Source organism: Mytilus galloprovincialis, chromosome 14 (genome assembly GCF_965363235.1).
Source record: "Mytilus galloprovincialis chromosome 14, xbMytGall1.hap1.1, whole genome shotgun sequence".
In the NCBI taxonomy this organism is placed as follows: Eukaryota; Metazoa; Mollusca; class Bivalvia; order Mytilida; family Mytilidae; genus Mytilus; species Mytilus galloprovincialis.
Genome location: NC_134851.1, coordinates 6,779,145 through 6,802,851, shown reverse-complemented (window position 1 = coordinate 6,802,851; position 23,707 = coordinate 6,779,145). Strand labels below are relative to the sequence as shown.

Genomic DNA, 23,707 nt, shown 5'->3' with positions numbered 1-23,707 from the left:
CATGTCTCCTACCATTTCTCGGTACACTTTCAAATGATGTCAATTGTTTTCACCTTAACTGTGATGAAAAGCACCTGCTATTAAAGTTCCTATACATGCTTCGACATAAAGGTCAACAATTGTTTAGTTGGTAAAATGTAGTCCATTATAATTATCAATACTCACACACACCAGGTAAACCAAGGTTCATTTCTAGGAAAAAATGAAATATATATACCTGTACATATGGTACATTTGCAGTTTACATTGTTGTACCTAACACTGTCTTATACGTAGATCATTTTGTTGGTAATTTGTTGTTCTGGATGTATGTTTTGAACTATCAATGGATTGAACATTTGATAAATAACTGGACATGATTAGATATTTAGTTGAGATCTATAATGATGTCTGGTAGACAGGGTAAGTTGAAAGATACATCTTCATAGTTTTTCTCAAGGTTTTCAATTTAATGTAGGGGGCCTCGGTGGCCGAGTGGTTGCCTCGGTGGCCGAGTGGTTGCCTCAACCAATTAAAACTGGCTGCCACCAAATAGCCCTAAAGTGGCACTTTCAATCAAGAATGTACATATAAGAATGCATTGTTCAAGATCTTTTAACTGTTGCTTTTTGATGTCACCAAGCAAATACCTTCATGTGATGACAATCTCCCATGACCATGATGACACAGTGAATTCATAAAATAAAAAATGGAATATGATGTATATATTATGGAATGAAGATATTACAGTCAAGTTGAAAAATTTATTGATTTATCATGATCTGACACTTTTGATACTAATGACAATTGTCGCCATGATCTGACACCATTAATTGGGGAAATTATCAAAAAGATCTGACCTTTTTAATACAGATAAAAATTATCACCAAGATCTGACACTGTAAATGCTGGTGAAATCTGACACTGTTAATGCTGATGAAATTTATCACCAAGATCTGACACTGTTAATGCTGGTGAAATTTATCACCAAGATCTAACATTGTTACATTGTAATGCTTGTGAAATTTATCAACATGTACAAGATCTGACCTTTAAAGGTAAAAATTAGCACCAAGATCTGACATTGTTAATGTTGGTGAATTATAAACCAAGATCTGACATTGTTTATGCTGGTGAAATTTATCACAAAGATCTGACACTGTTAAAGCTGGTGAAATTTATCGACAAGATCTGACACTGTTAATGCTGGTGAAAATTAACACCATGTTCTAAAGCTAATCTGACACTGTTAATGCTGGTGAAAAGTATCACAATGTTCTAAAGCTAATCTGACACTGTTAATGGTGATGAAAATTATCACCACATTATAAAGCTGATCTGACACTGTTAATGCTGGTAGAAATTATCACCAAGATCTGACACTTGTTAATGCTGATGAATAATTACCAAGATCTGACATTGCTAATGATAGTGAAAGTTATCACTAAGATCTGACACTTAAAGGAAAGTTTATAAGTAGTTTAGTTTAGTTCAATCCATGGTGGTCCAGTTATGACTCAATCTATTTAAAACACAGATCCTGTATCTACACTTACAAGCTTAAGGATCTCACAAAATTCTGTCCTACTTTCTGTTTTAATTAGTAATTACAACATATTTTTTTATCAACGTTTGAATTATAAAAAAGAATATGTGGTATGATTGCCAATGTGACAATTCTTCACAAAGACCAAATGACACAAAAATCAACAACTAGGTCACCGTAAGGCTTTCAACAATGAGCAAAGGCTCTATTGAAATGTCTGCCTTCAAATTTTTGAAGGTTGTATCATTCTGACTTAACCTTGAGGGCCTGGAAGGTCGTTTGTAAAAACAGAAAGTAGAATGGATGGTTTCCAGATCCTTTTAAACCCACTGAGACTGACATACATGTAACTGTCTGTCAATCTTTATTTTAACCATAAAATTGAAAATGGAAATTGGGAATGTGTCAAAGAGACATAGACAACAGCCAAAAGCCACTAATGAGTCTTCAACACAGCCAGAAACTTCCACACCCGGAGGAGTCCTTCAGCAGCCCCCCCAAAGAAATAAGTACATTAATGGTTCAGTGACAATGGATGTCATACCAAACTCCGAAATTATACTAAAAAAAAGAAACTAAAATTAAAGTAAAAAAATAATGGTCATGATTCATGTTTCAAAAATAAAACTTTTTTTGTTAATTGTTATTGAATTCCTGTCTACTCAGTCTAGTTCAAAAGTCAATATATATAGTTTGTAACCTCTTACACCAAAGCCAGAACGTTTCATTTATTTCTTGGATGATGGAAAGGTTAAAAGTTATGAACCAGGAAAACCTGACAAAACAATTCGAAAGAATAATTGCCACATGACCTTTGAAAGCATTTAATAAAATTTTATAAATTATATGAAATTTAAGTGTTTTTAAAGTATTCTGAGGGGTTCAATGTAAAGTGAAACAAATTGAGTTATATAACATAACATATGAACTGCATCAGACAGAAATCCACCTTATGTAAGTTCACGTACACATGTACATGTATAAAATGGTGGATTTTGGAACATTCAAATGTGAAATAAAAGATGAACTTGGGCTTATTTTGAAGGGTTCTTATAACAACTAAATTTTCCAATAGCCACAGACTTTGCATAGAGATTTTGTCAATTGTCAACCCGAGTTAACATCTACATGTATTGATATTCATTTGCATAAGTTGGATTTCTATCCAATGCAGCTCATGTGATGTTGTTTGTAGTTTACAGCCCCTAAATGTTCTCTCTTTACAAGTATATGATGATGTCATTTGTGATCAAATTGCCAGTTTTGATATTTTGTATATTTGCATGTTGATTTCCATTGATTTTCGGCGATAATCTCTTAATAATATGTAATGAATGAGGCCGTTAGTTTTCTCGTTTGAATTGTTTTACATTGTCATTTCAGGGCCTGTTATAGCTAAATATGTGGTATATAAAACTTTGCTTATTGTTAAAAGCCGTATAGTTGTTAATTTCTGTGTTATTTTGGTCTCATTGGCAATCATACCACATCTTCTTTTTTATGATCATTAGTTATTTTTAAGTCAATACAATTGTTTTTTGGGTACTGTTAACTAAATACTCATTTCATATAGGCTGGTGCATGTACAGGACGCCTCCGGGTGCGAGAATTTCTCGTTTCATTGAAGACCTGTTGGTGACCTTCTACTGTTGTCTGCTCTATGGTTGGGTTGTTGTCTCTTTGGCACATTCCCCATTTCCATTCTCAGTTTTATTACAAAATGTGTGTTACTACTATTGCCTGATGAATGTAGAGTTTGTCAAATCAACAAATTTGAATGCTCAAGATTTTTTTCTCAACAAAAATCAGTACCCATGACAATAAGTAAATTGACTATTACATGTTTTGGGTTTTCTACAAATTGTAGTTGTTGTAAAAGCAATTATACAGAGTGTAATTATACAATGTACAGAGGGATGTACTTAATAGTATGATTATGTAATGTCTTGTCTATAGTCCTCAAGGGATAACTTTGACCATGTTGATGTCTATGTTTATTTCTTCTTCTTAATATCTTCTATCTTTGAGGATCTTTAATCATGTTAATTGTTTTAGACAAAGGTTAAGCAAGTAGTAAAATTTCTATAAAAGGTGATACAAAATGTACTTATACTGCAGATCCAGATTCATTCTTATTTTTTTGGGGAATAGCAATTTTCAATTATTTAGGGGGTATAAATAAACCACAACAAAAAAGTATATATTACTTTTCTACAGGCTTCATATAGACATTGTGTAAACAGGGAAATCATATATTGATGAAAATAGTCATCTTGTTAATCCTGATCATTTGTACCATTGCAATCCAAGTTATTGGTATATGCAAATGATCAGTGGCCTCAGATCTTTTGAGAAGTTCAGATATAAAGTAATGTACGTGTAGTAACTTTCTCATACATAATTTAAAGTTAATTTTGTTTGTGTAAATATGAGAAATGTGATTAAGGGAATAACTATTTGATATTCTGAACATTGCTGAAGGGGGAGAGAGTAGGAATATTTTATGTGGATTTTATTTTTTTCCGTGGTATTAGTTAAATAGCACTAATATATATAAAATTTGATTTCACCACTGTACAAAATTCTTTACTATCTAATGCAAGCTTAAGGTTATTAACATTTAATTGTCGTATAACCTTTTATTTAAAATAATAATCATGATAACCCTTTTGCAAATTTCACAAAAATAAAAATATTGACATTAATCCTAATTTTAGTGTCAATGTTTCTAGTAAACTTCAGGTACATGTATTATAATACAAATGTACCTAACATGTAATTCACTAGAACTACAGGTACATGTACAACGTCATGTATTATAATACACATGTACATAACATGTAATTCACTAGAACTACAGGTACATGTACAATGTCATGTATTATAATACAAATGTACATAACATATAATTCACTAGAACTACAGGTACATGTACAAGGTCATGTATTATAATACAAATGTACATAACATGTAATTCACTAGAACTATAGGTACATGTACAATGTCATGTATTATAATACACATGTACATAACATGTAATTCACTAGAACTATAGGTACATGTACAAAGTTATGTATTATAATACAAATGTACATAACATATAATTCACTAGAACTACAGGTACATGTACAAGGTCATGTATTATAATACTAATCATGCTAATGAACCTAAGATGTAGTTCAGTAGAGTATCTGAGATGAGGTTTGATTGCCAATATTATGGCATGAATGAGACATTATGGTCTTCCAAAGACTTAATGATGTGCAAATAAGCATTGGTCTCTGAATGGCCTTCAACAATGAGCAAAACATGTACCATATATTAATTAATAATAGAAAGCCCAGATTTGTTCAGGGACATTGATTGATAAGTGATCTAAGTAGTCTAACTACTTTATCACTAGCCAGTCAATGCTAAGCATGCTGAAGTGATGAGTTTGAATCCTGCACTGGTGGTGCGCTGAATCTTATTTCACAAGGATTCAAGTTTTCCTCAATCCATTCAAATTCGTACCCACAATAATAAATGAATTCACAGTAATTGTTTAATAGCAGGATAATTTTTAAAAGAAGACAGATTGTCCATAGGATTTTAATAATTAAAAAAGATATATGTACAAATAAAGACAAAATACTGACATGGAAGTCTGCTTTAGCTGACTGCCAGCCCTTAAAGAGAACAGTGACTTGATAATACCACACATTACATAACAAAGCAGTCAGAAATATAGGCACCTTTTGTTTTAAAGGAAGGATTATTGTAATACGTGTACATGTATTTAGGTCATTTAACTACCTATTCAATATCTCAGTTCATTAGTACTGGCGTTAACTACCTATTCAATATCTCAGTTCATTAGTACTGGCATTAAACAGATTTAATCGAAGAATAACCAACGGTCATTTAATGGAACTTGGTATTTACTGAGTTGATTTTGTATCAATGTTGACATTATTAAGTTTTTGTAACAATCAGATTATACTGTTACAGGATTATTAATGTTCTTATTGTGTTCCTTAATCATTTAAATTATGTGCCTGGCTCAAGCTAGGAACCAACTGTTGTCCAGTGGATAGCATTGGTTGTTGTCTACCATAATTTTTTTTCTTTTTTTTTGCTTCAATCAGCTGCCTGTTGTGGATGTTTATTGATTGTTTTTTCTTCTAAATTGTTTCACATTTTGTAATTCTGGGGCATTTTATAGCTTATTTTATGGGTTTGCTCATTGTTGCAGGCTCTGTTGTGAACGTGGTAGGGGTGGGGGGGGGGGGGTAACTTCTCTAAGACACAAGCAAAATTTCAAATCTTGTCAATTGGGAATTAAAACTATTGATTTGGAAAGTTTTTTCAGAACCCTTGGGAATATAAATTTGTTTAGCAAATGCTGCCATTGAGTTGTAGTATAATTAAAATAAGCAGGTTTACCATTCCATTCCAAACTTTTCCATGTGTCCATATTATCTATTCAAGACAAGGTTATTTGACCATGCATGTTTTGGTTGGTCAAAGTATTATTATTGAAGATCTTTGGTTCAGGGACATTGTAGAAGTGGTCAATAATTTATGAGACCTATATAGTGGACAGAGGTCAGTTATTGATTTGTCTTGTAGGGATCTGTGACTTGTTAATTCAGCTCTCCAGGTGGTGACTATGGATTACATATATATACAGGTCATTTACTGGACTGGTCATTCATATTGTTATTGGTTTTCTGCATGGTTCTTTAATTTTGTATTAAATGGATATTTTTACTGATTGATTTTTATCGTTCACTGATTTTTGATAGATTTCTATCTTGAACTTTTTGGATAGATTTGAGAGGAGTCAACAATATGTGAGACACAAATTCACTGTCAGTTATTAAAGGTCGTACCGAACAGTTCTTGACTAAAATTATTTTGGCTTGTTTAATTTTCATAAAATTTTGACAAAAAATATTAAAAAAATCCATAAATTTGAACCACATACTTTATAAGAAACATTTATTAGATATATAGACTTTTGACAAACACTTAAGTCATTGATGAGCTTAATATTTCCTTAACAATAGAATCGATAAAAATGATAAACATTCAGCTGATTTTTACAGAGTTATCGCTCTATAGTGTAAGGTACCACCTTAAAACGGACTGGGTCATTATATCTCTCAGAATATTAACTGTATCAAAGTAATTTTTTTCAAAATTTATGAAAATTAAATGAGCCAAAATAATTTTATTTAAGAGGTTTGGTACTACATTCACTGACATATTGAATTTGTAGTGGAAGTTAATCAGTTCCAAAGTAGTGTTGACCTTTCTCAAATCTATGCAAAATCTGTGAAGGATAGAAATCTTTCCAAAATATATTTCTATCCTATTGAATTAATTGTTAATTTGTTTAAGTCCTGATTATTTATGAAAATATTTCCCAGTGGATGTTGGTACATCGTAACAACACCCAATTAACCAATACTTGTACAGTATATTTATATCATAATCTGATGATAATAATTTCATTGTTCAGCTATCTTTGACCATCACCCCACATCTATTTTTATTTGTAAATGTTCCTATACATGAACATGAAGTAGTTTAATTTCAAAACAGAGACTTGATAACATTTTGTAGTAGTTTTTTAACCCCAAAAATATAACAGCTATATTTAGGTCAGACAATAGATTTGTAAGAAGTTTATAAATTTCACCTCCAAGGAACTTGGAAACAGTTTTTTTAACACCTCATTTATAAAGATGTGTATTCAGGTCATCAGACATTAGATTTATAAAGAAGGACATGATTATACACATACTGAGTCCTGTTGACCTATTAACCTATGATAATTAAGTAAATAACTTTGTAAATAGCTTGTTTACAACTTAAAACTACCTCAGCTGTAAAACGGGTCAATGTCAAGTATATAAAACTTGTATATAAAACTTTATATCAAAAAAATAATTAATATTTTCTTTAAGGAATCAATAAAACTTTGTTAGGTAGATCTACCTGCATGACCTGTAAACAAGATAATGTCCAATGGACTGTTCATTTATTATTCTTTGTGGGATAAAAACTTTCGTACATTCTTAATCCTTCATCATGTATGTGGGATAACAACTTTTGTTTATTTTGTGTGAATAGGTTAATCATGAATTTAAATGTTGAATGAAGTAAAAGTTTTCAAAGGCTAGTATGCAGAAATTAGCAAAACAATGAAATCAAATATCATGATGAATTTAACTATTTTGTATCCTTAATCCACGAAGATAAATGAACCCACTATTGTACTTTTTCCCTTCAAAGTTTTAATTTAGGTTCTTTAACATCAAAATATCATACTTTTAGCTGTGCTGGTATTAGGGTTAAATGTGAAGACCTAAAATGAGGAGCATGTATCTAAGTCTTTTCTTAAGCAGCTATCAGAATTCCATTAGGGTCAAGTTTAAGTTCAAAATCCATGAAACTAATGTACTGCTGATAAGCACTCATTATATAAAAAAAGAGGTGGTATGATAGCCAAGGAGACAACTCTCCACAAGATACCAAAATGACACAGAAATTAACAACTATAGGTCATGGGACACCATACCGCCTTCTGCAATGAGCAAAGTCCTTACCCTATAGTCTGTTATAAAAGACCCTAAAATGAAAATGTAAAACAGTTCAAAGGAGAAAACTAACAGCATTATTTATATTAGCCTGTCAATGCTGAGGATCATACATTGCCTTCAACATGCTCTAAATCTTAAGTTTTCTGTCAAAGGTCAGTCCTACTTCCTCCACCAAAAAAATGAATCTTCCACAAGAAAGCAAACTTCTGAAAGGGGTGTTAAGCACCAACGATCAATCAATCAATTATTTGTAAAAGTAAAAGACAATTTTAGATTGAAATATAGCAAGTTGTCATATTATATTGATAGTGCATAATCCAGTTACTTTTCTGGGGCTTTAAAGGCAGCAATCATAATTATATCACACTGCTTCCGTAATATTATCAAATCAAAATTTTACGGACATACACACCAAAAGTGGGGCATTAGAGTAAATATTCACATTTTTGCTTAATTTAGCTATTAGGGTTTCAAACTTCTCATTTATACCATCATAGATCAGTGAGATAACACTTTACGTTTTTTTAAGTCCATTTGAACATAAATATATATTTACTAGGGTTCACCATAGAATGAAAATAATTTACATGAAAAACAAGTTGTATATTGATAAAGTTTGTAGCGAAAATTATTTTTTAATGTAAAAAAAAACATCCTTGAAGTTTTATATTAATAATGAGACAGTGAAATTAGTTATTGTGTAAAAACCTTGAAACATCTATAAATCCTGTTGCCAATTATGAGATTAAAAAATGATAAGTAAATTGATGGTTTTGAAGTGTTAGCCTTTTATGGCCATGACATTTAAATCATGACATAGCCATGGATATAAATAATTACGATGGTCTATATATAGGTGAAAAATATCAGGTTTATGACCTTTTGTTTTGGTAAAATTATGAGGGACATATATTTCAAGGATATTTGATATTTTTGATGTTTGTATCATTTATAAGTCATAATGAATGCTGTATAAAGGATTGGAACACATTTTATTATTTTTTTTGTCATGATTGTTGGTATATACAATGATTACCAAATATTCAGCAGTGATCATGGTGATGGATGATTTAGTATTTGAGAAAAAGTGGGGGGGAGGTAATTGTCTCTATAGATAATTGTAAAATATCTTTCAGTTTGACTCAAAGCACACTTGCATTATACAGGAGGTTACAGGCTCCCTATGACCATAGTCTAGCCCCTCAGACACATTAAGTGACTCTTACATTACAGGGAGGTTGCAGGCTCCCTATGACCATAGTCTAGCCCCTCAGACACATTAAGTGACTCTTACATTACAGGGAGGTTGCAGGCTCCCTATGACCATTGTCTGGCCCCTCAGACACATTGAGTGACTCTTACATTACAGGGAGGTTGCAGGCTCCCTATGACCATAGTCTGCTCCCTCAGACACAATAAGTGACTCTTACATTACAGGGAGGTTGCAGGCTCCCCATGTCCATAGTCTGGCCCCTCAGACACATTAAGTGACTCTTACATTACAGGGAGGTTGCAGGCTCCCCATGTCCATAGTCTGGCTACTCAGACACAGTTAGTGACTCTTACATTACAGGGAGGTTGCAGGCTCCCTATGACCATTGTCTGGCCCCTCACAGACACATTAAGTGACTCTTACATTACAGAGAGGTTGCAGGCTCTCCATGACCATAGTCTGGCCCCTCAGACACAATAATTGACTCTAACATTACAGCCACGAGCATCACTGAAGAGACATGTATTGTCAAAATTGGCATCTTGAGCAGAAAAATTGGTACCAGTAATGATATTACAGGAACTGAGGGAGGTTGAAGACTCCCCATAGTTAGGCCCCTAGGGCACCAGAATAAACTGATATGTAATTAGGTTAACAAGTGTACTTTTGCCTCCCACAACTATTGACATGTCATCATACAACACTCAGTCATGATGCATCTTACTACTTATAGGAATGGAATAATTAAACATTGCACCGGTAAGCTTCATTCATACCATCTTTTAAAACACAGTCTTTTTAATTGTATTTTATACAACTTCTGATCAATACTAATTACATGTACATGTGTTGTTCTTACATATAGATATATTTCTTATTTATATTATCTTCCGTAATATAATTATATTGATATTTTCCTTATTAAAATTGTTTAAGATAGTTTTAAATAATTAGCATCAGTTGATTAGCTTAAACATATTTTATTGTTCAAAAATGACAAATGGATTAGACACTTAGTAATGTCTTCTCCAAATTAATGAGTTTATAGATACATGTAGGTCAATGATTTGGGCCCTTTTATAGTTGATTATGCAGTTTGGGATTTGCTCATTGTTAAATGAGGCCTTACAGTAACCTATAGTTGTTAATGTCTGTGCCATTTGGTTGCTTGTGGAGAGTTGTCTCATTGGCAATCATACTACTTGTCTTATCTTTATACTTACTTAAAAATCCAGGTAGATGTAAACTTATAAGAAAGTGTATAACATTAGGTTCATATATTAATCGAGTGCTGGTGTTTAGCATCACCTTCAACACACTTAGCTAAAATTATCATTGCAGCCAGTTTTATAGGCAGAAGACGTTGGAAAGACAATTTCATTCTTGTCCAATTTCAATGAAAAAAGACCAAAAGAAAACTTTGAATTTTAACTTGACTTGGGCAATTGATGATTTATCATCAAAAGAACCCCAGTCACCATATAATAATTAACATCGCCAATAAGTATATGAAGCAAGAAAAGAAAAAAATATGCAGGCCAAGTCTTAAACTTGTTAGCTTTATGATTGATATTGTGGCCTTAAATAAGCTTGGTATGATACTACTGGCTTTCTTTATTCACATCAACATTATTAATAAGGGGAGAGTGAATAACTCAAACAGACTGTGTAACCTGTTTCTACAATTTGTACTTTATCATGATAAAATGAAACCTGTTTAAACCGAACTTCTTTGAGACTTAATTTGTACGGTTTTGACCGATGTTCGGTTTTATCAGGTTCACAATGCATACAATTTGATATGACGATTCTTAAGAACATGCTTGTTTTATAAAAGTTTTGGTTTTATGCAGGATTGGGTTCAGCCAGGTTTCACTGTATATCTCAAGAACCCAAACAATGGTTGCCATGTTACCTAATGTTTTAAGGAGTTTTGTGATGATCAATGCACTTTGTTCTTATTAAAAACAAAAATATTTGAATCAGTCATGATTATAAATCTTGAAGTATATGTATATATATAGATGTAGTATTTTTGAAACTGTCAGACATACATGTAACCTATGCTTAGTTTATATATATTGATCATACAAAGCAAAACATAACAATTGTCTAATGTCTTGTTCAAAAGGAGAACAATTAGGATCTCAGGTAACCCACTAATCTTAACCATCTCATAATATCTGATGTCAATTCAAAATTATTTTTTCTTCTTGTGGATCACTTTCACTATAACAGCAAATCATATAATTTTGAGATTCAATAGTATATGATTGAGGTCAACATGGTCAGTGTCTGACCAGTTCATTATTATTTCTTCCAGTGGATCTTGTATAAACTTAAACTAACAAATCGTATATATATCCTGAGAGTTATGGATTTAAGAAGGAATGCATGATTTTTTTATTATTTTAAGTCAGATTTAGATGCAGTAGTTTGATTTAATTGATTATATTTGCATAACAATATTTTCAGATATGTATGCAATATTTGATTTATTTTTTTTTTTTTTTTTTGGGGGGGGGGGGTATTTTTGTGCCTAATATAATGCATATTTTAAACTGATTCATAAATGATTTACAAAAATATATCTATGTTAATTTTCTGGTTTGTTTATTATAATAAAAAGTTGTCTTTTTTCAGAGTTTGATGGTGATACTGTACTTTGCCGAGTATGTGGGGACAAGGCTAGCGGCTTCCACTATGGGGTACACGCTTGTGAAGGGTGCAAGGTAGGTTTTGCAATGTATAGACCTTGAAGCAGTGCTGAGATATATGTAGCTGGTTTTAGTATGACCTTTTCATGCTTTTGCAGTGGCTTTTTTTGAAAGTTATAACTAAATTTTATATGAATTTTCAACAGATTAACCTGTTTTCTTGCCGGCCAGGACCTTAAGTTTTAAGTAAAATACAATCTAGAAATTATATTGTTGAAAATTTTATAATAATTCGATAAAAGTCATTGGTACATTGTAGGTACGCAGAGTTGGATTAAGAGTGTTTTTTTAAGGGAGCTCTGACCCCCCCTTTTGTGAGAAAATTTTGGTTGATTATATAAGGAATCACTGAAGCATGACTGGATCAGCCCCCTCTTAGGCAGTCAGTGCACCTCCCCTCTCCCCCACACCCCACCATTATGAAAATTTCTGGATCCACCACTCTCTACATCTACATCTACATCGTACGAAGATTCATCAGCACATTGATGACTATTCGTCGGCGCATTGCAAACAGACACTTAATAAAATGTAACAATCTAATGAGTGCATTAATCAAAGATTAAATTTAAAAAATAGAAAACAAAATTAACTCATTTACATATATGTACAAACAGGGTGGATGACTAAATATACTGACTTTGGATTAGTACTTTAAACTGATCCAAAGAGTTTACACTAATGATGTTTTGTGGTAGTGAATTCCAGAGTACAACTGTGTATGGAAAAAAGCTATACTTAAAGAAATCTGTTCTGGTTCTGAAAGTTTGATATTGTAGTGACTTGGTGAATCTGGTGTTTCAGTTGACTGGCTGTGGTGAGAGGTAAAGGTTTGGGTCGACTGCTATAAGTTGGTGTGATCTTATACATCATTGTTACTCGATTGATGTTTCTGCGAGTTTCCAATGACTTCCATTTAAGATGGTCAATCATGGAAGTGACACTACTGGTGTTGTGGTACCTGTTGGTGACGTAACATTTTGCCCTTCCTTTGTACCTTTTCAATATTATTTTTTTGTTTTTGGGTGTTAGGGAACCAAACTGAAGAGCAGTATTCGAGGTTTGATCGTACCATAGATTTATAAGCCAAACTTTTTGTTTCTTCCTGATTAATTTTTAAGTTTCTTCATAAAAAGCCTTAAGATCTTGTTTGCTTTAGCTGTGATGTTGTTGATATGGGTATCCCAAATCATGTTGTTGGATATGGTGATACTGAGATATTTTGCTGTGTTGACCGATTCTAAAATGTGGCCTATTTGACAAAGAATTAGAAATTACACGCAGGACAAAGTACATTAGAATGGAAAGTTGTTAATGACACCTGTTAACCCGTTACATATCAAACATATTTTTACATATTTTTAAACATTGATGATGGAGAAAAACAAATATCTATAATCTGATTGGCTGATTTAGATTGGTTGACTAATCCAGGAAGTTAATAACTATGTAACAATCGTTAATTGCATAAACAAGTTGTATATATATCAATAAAAAGTGAAAAAACAGGGTCAACGACTCAACATCAATAAGATCGTTAATGAAAGTTTATTTTTGATGGTTCAACATCAATACAAAAGTCAACATGGGTCTATTTTATATGGGCAAAGTTGACAGGTCTAGGAAACACATCAATTAGTTTGTTAACCCATATTTGTTTAAGATTGGGTCTGAGGTAAACATTTACACATGTCATAATAAGTTGGACCAAGTTTTTAGCTTATAGGGCCAACATCAATTAGATAATATAGTCAACACAGGGCTATTTTTAGATTGGTCAATTTGGCAAGTCTGAGGTCAACTTTAATAAATTAGTCAACTTACTTCTATTTTAAATTGGTCAATTTGGTAGGTCCGTGGTCAACAAAATTTAGATAGTCAAGACATGTCTATTTTAGTTGGGTTAAGTTGGCAGGTCTTAAGAGCCAACATATGTTTATGTAAATCACTTCAGACGGTCATTTATTTGCACAAAAATATCAAATTAGATTTTTGTTTACCCTTGATTTACCAAATGTATGCAAGATATTTTAAAACAATGAACAGAAGAGACTTAAGTATAAAAAAATGCAGAAGATGAGTGATGTCATTTTGAAATAAAAATAGCCTATATTTTTGCTAACCCATCAAATATTAATTATTAGCTAAAATTGTTTTATTTTTACCATTGTTTTTACGCCTCATGAATAAATTTGTTGTTTTTGTTTACCCTTCTAAGCCTTGACCTACTTTTCCCATGTACTTCAAATTATTATTTTTACCAATAATCTGAGAATTGCCATGGTTTTTTTGTGAACTTCTTGTAAATAGAATGACTGGAGGGGGTTGACAACATGTCATTTATAGGTAATTATCAATAAGTATTACTCTGCATCTTATAAATCTTTGTTAATTGTGCATTTTACGCTTGAGTAAACACAGTAAATATGTGTCTATATATTTGATGCACCCTATATATTCAAGGTTGTCTGTCAATTTACTTCTGAAAAACAATTTTAGTCAGCTAAGAAGATTATAACCTATCATTAAAATGTTTCTAGATACCTGTGAGAATTGTTGAAAGAAAACTTCTCAAAGGAGGAATATTTATCTTTACATTTTTATAATAAAAAGTATTACAAAACTATTGTCAAATCCAAAGCAAATTAAAAAAAAGTCCATAAAAATAACAAAATCAAAAGTTATTAGGTAAAATAAACTGTTAATCTTCTCTTTTAAATTGTTTCATTACATTTTGTCATATCTGGGTCTTTAATAGCTCAATCAAACTCAATAGTACCGGTATATGTGTTTTACACATGGTTGAGTTGAAGGCCGTACAGTGACCTATTATATTGGCTATATCCACCTCATTTGAACTCTGATGGATAGCTGTCAACCATACCACATATGTGATCAATAGTGTCAAATGTTCTCTATTTTCTTTTCTGATGAGTTAATTATATTCAAGGTTACATAGCACACCTGTATTGACTAGGTAAAAATTGATTGCAAAACTTCATAAAGGTGGATAAGGTTGAAGTGATTTATAAGTTATGATATACCTATCACAAATCTTTCATCAATGAATAGGACCAATTTAATTATTTGAGCAACCATGTTTTTAATAAATTTTCTTATTCAATAGCTTTAATATTTTGTATTTGATAAGTTTTTTGTCTGGCAGACATCAACATATGGTTCATTCATCACTTTGTATGTCTACAACTTGCAATTGTAATATGTTTGTCTCACCATGATACAAGTGAACAGAATAACTTTATATTTGTTCAGCATCTTTAATATTTTTGTCTCACCGTGATACAAGTGAACAGAATAACTTTATATTTGTTCAGAACCTTTAATATTTTTGTCTCACCGTGATACAAGTGAACAGAATAACTTTATATTTGTTCAGAACCTTTAATATTTTTGTCTCACCGTGATACAAGTGAACAGAATAACTTTATATTTGTTCAGAACCTTTAATATTTTTGTCTCACCGTGATACAAGTGAACAGAATAACTTTATATTTGTTCAGAACCTTTAATATTTTTGTCTCACCGTGATACAAGTGAACAGAATAACTTTATATTTGTTCACCATCTTTAAAATTTTTGTCTCACCGTGATACAAGTGAACAGAATAACATTATATTTGTTCAGAACCTTTAATATTTTTGTCTCACCGTGATACAAGTGAACAGAATAACATTATATTTGTTCAGAACCTTTAATATTTTTGTCTCATCGTGATACAAGTGAACAGAATAACTTTATATTTGTTCAGAACCTTTAATATTTTTGTCTCACCTTGATACAAGTGAACAGAATAACTTTATATTTGTGCAGAACCTTTAATATTTTTGTCTCACCGTGATACAAGTGAACAGAATAACTTTATATTTGTTCAGAACCTTTAATATTTTTGTCTCACCGTGATACAAGTGAACAGAATAACTTTATATTTGTTCAGAACCTTTAATATTTTTGTCTCACCGTGATACAAGTGAACAGAATAACTTTATATTTGTTCAGAACCTTTAATATTTTTGTCTCACCGTGATACAAGTGAACAGAATAACTTTATATTTGTTCAGAACCTTTAATATTTTTGTCTCACCGTGATACAAGTGAACAGAATAACTTTATATTTGTTCACCATCTTTAAAATTTTTGTCTCACCGTGATACAAGTGAACAGAATAACATTATATTTGTTCAGAACCTTTAATATTTTTGTCTCACCGTGATACAAGTGAACAGAATAACATTATATTTGTTCAGAACCTTTAATATTTTTGTCTCACCGTGATACAAGTGAACAGAATAACTTTATATTTGTTCAGAACCTTTAATATTTTTGTCTCACCTTGATACAAGTGAACAGAATAACTTTATATTTGTTCAGAACCTTTAATATTTTTGTCTCACCGTGATACAAGTGAACAGAATAACTTTATATTTGTTCAGAACCTTTAATATTTTTGTCTCACCGTGATACAAGTGAACAGAATAACTTTATATTTGTTCAGAACCTTTAATATTTTTGTCTCACCGTGATACAAGTGAACAGAATAACTTTATATTTGTTTAGCATCTTGACAGTGGATCAAAGGTGTATAACTGGCTCACGTCTGGTACTTCTGAACATTTGAATTACAAGTAGGGGATGCATGGTCTTGCTTTACAACCAGCTTTAAAATAATTAACGATGTCTTAATATTTCTGGATGTTTCTATTCCATCAATTTTAATAAAAATTTTGCAAAACCATCTGTATTGTTTGTATTAAATGTTCTGTAAATTCTGAAATATTGTCATGTTTTTTTATGTGAAAAGTTCAACAATGTCTGTTGTGATTTTTTTTCAACAATGTCTGTTGTGATTTTTTCTTAAGAAAAACAATTTTGTGAAAGGTCAAAGATTTGAAATAAATGTATTCATTTACACTACATGTATTTTGCTGTTATTAGTAAGCTTTTAAACCATATAATTAGCCAAGTTGACCATCAATATTTAAAACATTCATTTATGTATTAATTATAAATCATTTGTACTTTAGTCAAGTATCTTCAGCTGTTCTGTTAATTTAAATGAACTAATAGAACCTTCTGACCTTTTGACCTTTTAAATCAAATAACTAGTTTTAATACCACCATATATATAGGATGTAGGCTAATATGCAGAGAAAATAATTGATGTTTTAATCACATATATCGGGTAATGGGATCAATTTTTGCTGACATTTTCAAAACATGTATCTGATAATTCTCAGAATCTACTGTATAACATGTATAAGGTTTTCATGACCTTGAACCCAGATATACTTTGTTTGTGTGATATAAACATGATAAAAGAAGATGTGATATGATTGCCAATGATACAACTCTCCACAAGAGACCAAATGACACAGAAATTAACAGTTACAGGTCATTGTATGGCCTTCAACAATGAGCTGATCCCATAAAGCGCAAAAGGCCCCCGAAATCACAAAGGTAAGATTTCAAACAAGAAAACTAATATAAAGATATAGGCAGATGTGGTATGAGTGCCAATGAGATAACTCTCCATCCAAATAACAATTTATAAAAGTAAACCATTATAGGTAAAGGTATGGCCTTCAACATGGATCCTTGGCTCACACTGAACAGCAAGCTACAAAGGGCCCCAAAAATTAGTAATGAAAAAACATTCAAACAGGAAAACCAATGGTCTAATCTATATAAAAATGAGAAACAAGAACTACATAACAAACAACAACTGCTGTACATCAGATTCCTGACTTAAGACAGGTGCAATTATTTGCAGCGGGATGAAACGCTTTAATAGTACCAAATTTTTCTCTATTTCTTAATAAGCTATTTATAGAAGTCTCCAGTAATTCTGATTGTGTGACATTGTGCCTTGGTCATCATCCTACGATATTTTATCATTAACTTCTTTAACACAGACGGTACACAAAGTTTACTCTACTAAATCAGCTTATAAGTAGATTATGGAATATTTTTAAACATAAGATTCCAGTTAATGTCTTTAACCATTGTGTGTTAACAAAAATTGTTTTAGTTTTTTATGGGAACTTGATGATGGTATTGTCCTAGTTGACTTAAATAAAAGTGCAATTAGGTTATGTGTTGCTAAGGGATAAATGGTTGATGATGTTTAAATCAAATTGTTAGAAATTGAAATAAATTCTGTTAATTGAGGCTTAAATTAAAATATTGATTGTTTGCCCTTTACCGACCGACCCTATAAATTCGTTGCGCCTGAAAATCTTTTATTTGTATTTACCAGCAAGATTTTATTTTATTTTATTTTTTCGTTCCTACCAAAAGTCTTATAGTTGTATTTCCCGCTCAAAACTATTTTATCCGGAATTCTCGGGTTTTATCTTTAACGGATAAGGTCCAGTCCGTTTGGTATCACCTGAGTTGTGATCCGCAGATCGGGATGATTATGTTAACGATGCCGCTATATTATTTATATCTGATTTGAATCAAACGTGACAAAACCCTGTAAAGTGGAGAATATCTGGCAGTAAAATCGCCAAGTTGTCCATACAGATCATTTATAAATGCGATGTAAAATACGTGACAATTGTCAGAGTTTTAAGTCTTGTAGCATTTTTATTGGAAACAAGGGCACACACGATGTTTTTTAACACTCTACGGACTTTTTCTACTAGTTATGTATGTCTGTCCGGACATATCTTATCAGTACAAAGTTATCTTTTACAGAAAATCTTAAGGTATAAAGCATACAAGGTACTTGGTACAGAATATAAGTGCAAGTTCAAACTCTTCGAAGTTCCAGGCATATAAACGTTGAAGATATGCGGCACAGCTCTATATTTTGATATTTTAAAACAAAATAGTACTGTGCATATGAATTAGCTTCACATTCTACGTGATATTTTTTTTTTAAACTAATAGTCCCAGAAAACTTATTTGCAAAAAAAAACCGGACACAAATGACATTATGCAGAGTTTGTATCTATAAAATAAAATATTATACCTACCTGCCTACCCATGACAAATAATATACCGAGCCAAGTTATTTTTTGGGGGAAAAAAATAAAATATTTTACCTACCTACCTACCCTGTTTCAAAACATAGGGTCGGAAAAGGGCAAACAAACAATATTTTAATTTAGGCCTGACAGCTTATTTAGAAACTTGTGATTTAAGGAAAAGATTTTATTATGATGACTTTTTCCATATTCTATTTTCAAAATTTTTATTTCATGTTAATCTAGAATCAAAGCTTCTTCAGAATGTGCCAAACTGATTTTAATGAGTTTGTCAGGCACATTTTTTTTTTTTTACTATTTCTACTATATTTTCAACTTGAATAACTAAAAATTTCTTTCAGAGAAAGGTTTTTGACTATTTGACTTGAGTATAAGTGTATGGATCTCTATGAAATTTAACCACAAGGTGCCATATTACTAAAAAAAGTTACAATTGATTTTGGGGATTTAATTTATTGTTCTAACTAGTAAGAAATCGTGGGCCAAAAACCAGCAATGGAGTATGTAATATCCTGACTATTTGAAATTTTTTTTTATAATTTATAGTACATGCAGTATGCAAAAATTGTCTAGAACTAGTGTGTCTAGTCCAAAGGGGGTTTAATACATTGTAAAGGGAATTATCAAAACATGTTTTCTCTTCAGGGATTTTTCCGTCGCAGTATTCAGCAGAAGATACAATACAGACCTTGTTTAAAGAATCAGCAATGTAATATCATGAGAGTCAACAGAAATCGATGTCAGTACTGCAGGTAAGGATATATTAAGTGATACAAATGAGAGGTTTGGCTAGCTATAAAACCAAGTTCAATCCACCTTTTTCTGCATAAGGAAATGTCTGAACCAAGTCAGGAATATGACAGTTGTTACTATTTGTTTGATGTGAATGAAGTTTTGATTTGCCATAAATAAAGGACTTTCCATTGAATTTTCCTTGGAATTCTGAATTTTTGTTATTTATTCTTAAAAAACAACAATTTGTTGGATTATCTACCCTTGTTAATTTAAACAATAGCTTTTTGGATTATCTACCCTTGTTAATTTAAACAATAGCTTTTTTGATTATCTACCCTTTTTAATTTAAACAATAGCTTTTTGGATTATCTACCCTTGTTTATTTAAAACAATAGCTTGTTGGATTATCTACCCTTGTTAATTTAAAACAATAACTTTTTGGATTATCTCCCTTGATTTTATACCAGTGTGAATCAAGGGCAGAATAGCTGCATTGTTTGTAGTGGTCCCTCAAATTTCTTTGCAGAGATTTCTTTTAAACATACACCCTTTATTTAGAAATATACTAGCACACTCTTGATAATAAGAGATGGGGACTACTGCAAACTAACTTATTTTTCCTGGATACTTTATCATGCGTTCAGCCTTTACTATAGTACTTTTTTGTGGGGATTAAATTTCACAATTTACAAATTTGTTTCTTGTAGTAGAATAAGGAAAGATCCATGTATTACATATTCACAATGAATTTTATTTGATTAGTTTATATGGTTAATTTGGGAAAGTCACGAAAAATTAGTTGATTTACAGTATATAAGGACAGCAACAAACAACTTAAGGTGGTACCTAACACTAATGGGAGATAACTCTGTAATATCAGCTAACTGTTTTAATTATGTTGCCTTATGAAGGCAATATAAAGCTTCTCAATGATCAAAATAAGTGTTTGTCAAACTGCTAAATAACCAGTGTGATTTTTCTGATAAAACGCTTGGTTCAAATTTTTTGATTTTTTTATATTTTTGTAAAAGGGTCATAGTAAATAATTTGTCAAAATTTAATGAAAATTAAACGAGCCAAATTAATTTTAGTGAAAGTGTTGGGTACCTCCTTAAAAAACATCAAGTTTTATGCATTTTTTTCTCCTAATAAATGAATTTTAGTCATTTTAATGTTAACAGTTTTTGTTGGTTTTCTGATCTCCTCCAAGTACTAAAACTGGTGGCTGTTGAACAAGTTAAACACCAACAAACACACATACAAACACAATTTTTATAGGAATTTAATTTGATTATAATTGTCAAACAAAAGTAAATTATTTTCACTTATATATTATAAAATATGTTGCAGGTTGAAGAAATGTATTGCAGTTGGTATGTCTAGGGATGGTAAGTAAATAACCTAAAAAATAATGGATCTGTAGCTTTTGTCATGGGTAAAAGATTTGGTGTATTGAGCAACACTTTTCCATTGGTATTTGAATTCTTAATTTTGCTAAGTCTGCATTCAAGCCTTTAGAAAATTTGTAATTTGTTAAACTTTAAATTCGATGTTAACCTATCTCCATGAAGTCCATTCATGAGAGAACTTGTATCCCAACTTATATTTTTGTGCTAAGGATTCATGTCATTTTAAAAGTTAAAGGAGGCCTCATAAAAATCTGGAAAACCCAAGGAATTTCATGATTTTTAAAAGACCTAAGCTTAAAAGAGCAACAGAAATCCAATACTATTTTACATTAAAAATCAAGGAATTTATGCCTTAAAATAGATTTCTTCTCTACACTGACTTTTATATATAACATGATAATTCTATTAATTTTTGGTGGATAAACATGATGAAATTGTTTTAGAAATTAGATCTAATGTTTTAAAATTACTGATGACATTTAAAAACTTCATAAATACGATGTAAAATGTAGGAAAAATCTATTTATGGTATTTATTAATGAACAGAGTAAAGGAAATGAAAACTAATGTCTTAAAGTTCATAAAGTTACCAAAAAGTTTCTATGAAATTACAAAAAAAAGGAAAATCTGAATTCTGTGTCTTCTGTGCTTAATTACATTAGATGGCTAGAGTTTGACATTAGACATTTTTAGGGACCTTTATGGCTTGCTGTTCAATTTGAGCTAAGCCCGTTCCTTGTAAGTTTGGTTATTTAGATTTCTATATTGTTTTTTTTTTTTTATCTCACTTGATTAAAGAAAAAATATAATTAAAAGAACAAATATTAATTTGAATTTTAAATATCTTAATACAAAGTAATATGATATATATAGGTTTCAAAAATAAAGAATGCCATGAATTTTATTACTATATATATATCCCAACATCTAATAAAGGGGGACTAAGAAACATTAAGAGGACTTATGACATGATGATATTGATGTAAAAAAAATCTGTTTACACATACAGACGACTAACGTCTGAGTTATGATGTATATATCTATAGATATAATTAAGTAAGGAAAGAAGTAAAGCAAAAAGGATTGCTTTAATACCAGATCAATAATCAACAAGGTAAACAGATTGTCCAAGTCAGGAAAATGTAGGCTGTATTATCATGGACGATGGAGAGGTCACTTATCTATTGTGTTTAACAGATTCTCTTAAAATATATACTGTGGCCTAGTGAGTATGTGAGAAGATTCTCTAAAATAAATAGTGTGTCCAAGTGAGTCATTAAACCATTTTACCCAGGTGCTCTTAAAATATTAACTATGGTCAAGTTAGTCTTCAAACACAAGATATAGACTGAGGCCCACTGAGTTCTTAAACAGGTGCTCTTTAAATTTTAACTGTGGTCCAAGGACAGTGAAATGTAGGCTGTACCATTATCATGGACGATGGAGAGGTCACTTGTCCATTGTGGATTCATTTATTTTCGTGTGAATCCATTTTCAAATGGCTTTAGAAAAAAAAGAAGTGCACCACCATAAGATTTTTTTTGTTGCAATTACTTTATTAAAGTCTTAAAAACCCATAAAATCAGGTTTAAGAAAAAAGTTTTAATTCTAGAAATTTTTACTCCTCAGTCAGAGGTGTGCATCCTTAAAAGAGGGACGAAAGATACCAGAGGGACAGTCAAACTCATAAATCGAAAATAAACTGACAACGCCATGGATAAAAATGAAAAGGACAAACAGACAAACAATAGTACACATGACACAACATAGAAAACTAAAGAATAAACAACATGAACCCCACCAAAACTAGGTGTGATCTCAGGTGCTGCGGAGGCTAAGCAGATCCTGCTCCACATGTGGCACCCGTCATGTTGCTTATGTTATAACAAATCCGGTAAATAGTCGAAATTCAGTAGGTCACATTCATGAAAGGGAAGGGCATTGAAGTAACGACGTAAGGAACATATCCAATATCATTTGTGAAACGGTTATACCATCACGGTCAACCAACTAAAGTTAAGTATAAATTTTTAAAAGGTCTGTAAAGAATCATAAAATTAATTAATTTTTATTTTCACAAGTGTTCCACATGAGCAGATGTTTTGTGTTTATATGTGAGAATGTTTATCACATCAATTGGCCAAATATGTTTATGAAGGAAGTTAAAACTCACTCATTATAGGAATAGAAGATGAAATTCACAACTTTCTTGATTTAGAACGGTAACCAATAACAACGGGCACAAGGTTATATTCAAATGCAGGAACATCCCTGTTAGTAGATTTCATTATGTATGTATAAAACATGTGATGTTTTTTGTCCTTTTAAGGTGATACTAAATCACCACTAAAAAAAATTGGCTCTTTTAATTTTCATAAATTTTTTACAAAATATACAGTTAAACACCACCTATTTTTATAGCATCGAAATTTTTTCCAATTTAAAAAATCAATTATTTCTCAAAAAAAAGAAATTGCTCTTTTAGCAATTTTGCTAACATATACCATA

General features: G+C 31.3%; 1 protein-coding gene across 1 annotated transcript in view; it reads left to right on the top strand.

The window, feature by feature from the left end:
* The window catches only part of LOC143058372 (uncharacterized), a 50,090-nt gene that overhangs the window by 5,522 nt on the left and 20,861 nt on the right, over nucleotides 1-23,707 (top strand). Inside the window, exons 3-5 of the mRNA XM_076231869.1 lie at nucleotides 11,972-12,060; nucleotides 19,701-19,807; nucleotides 21,141-21,178. Of these exons, the coding sequence (XP_076087984.1) occupies nucleotides 11,972-12,060; nucleotides 19,701-19,807; nucleotides 21,141-21,178 (234 nt within the window). The remainder of the gene's footprint in view (nucleotides 1-11,971; nucleotides 12,061-19,700; nucleotides 19,808-21,140; nucleotides 21,179-23,707) is intronic.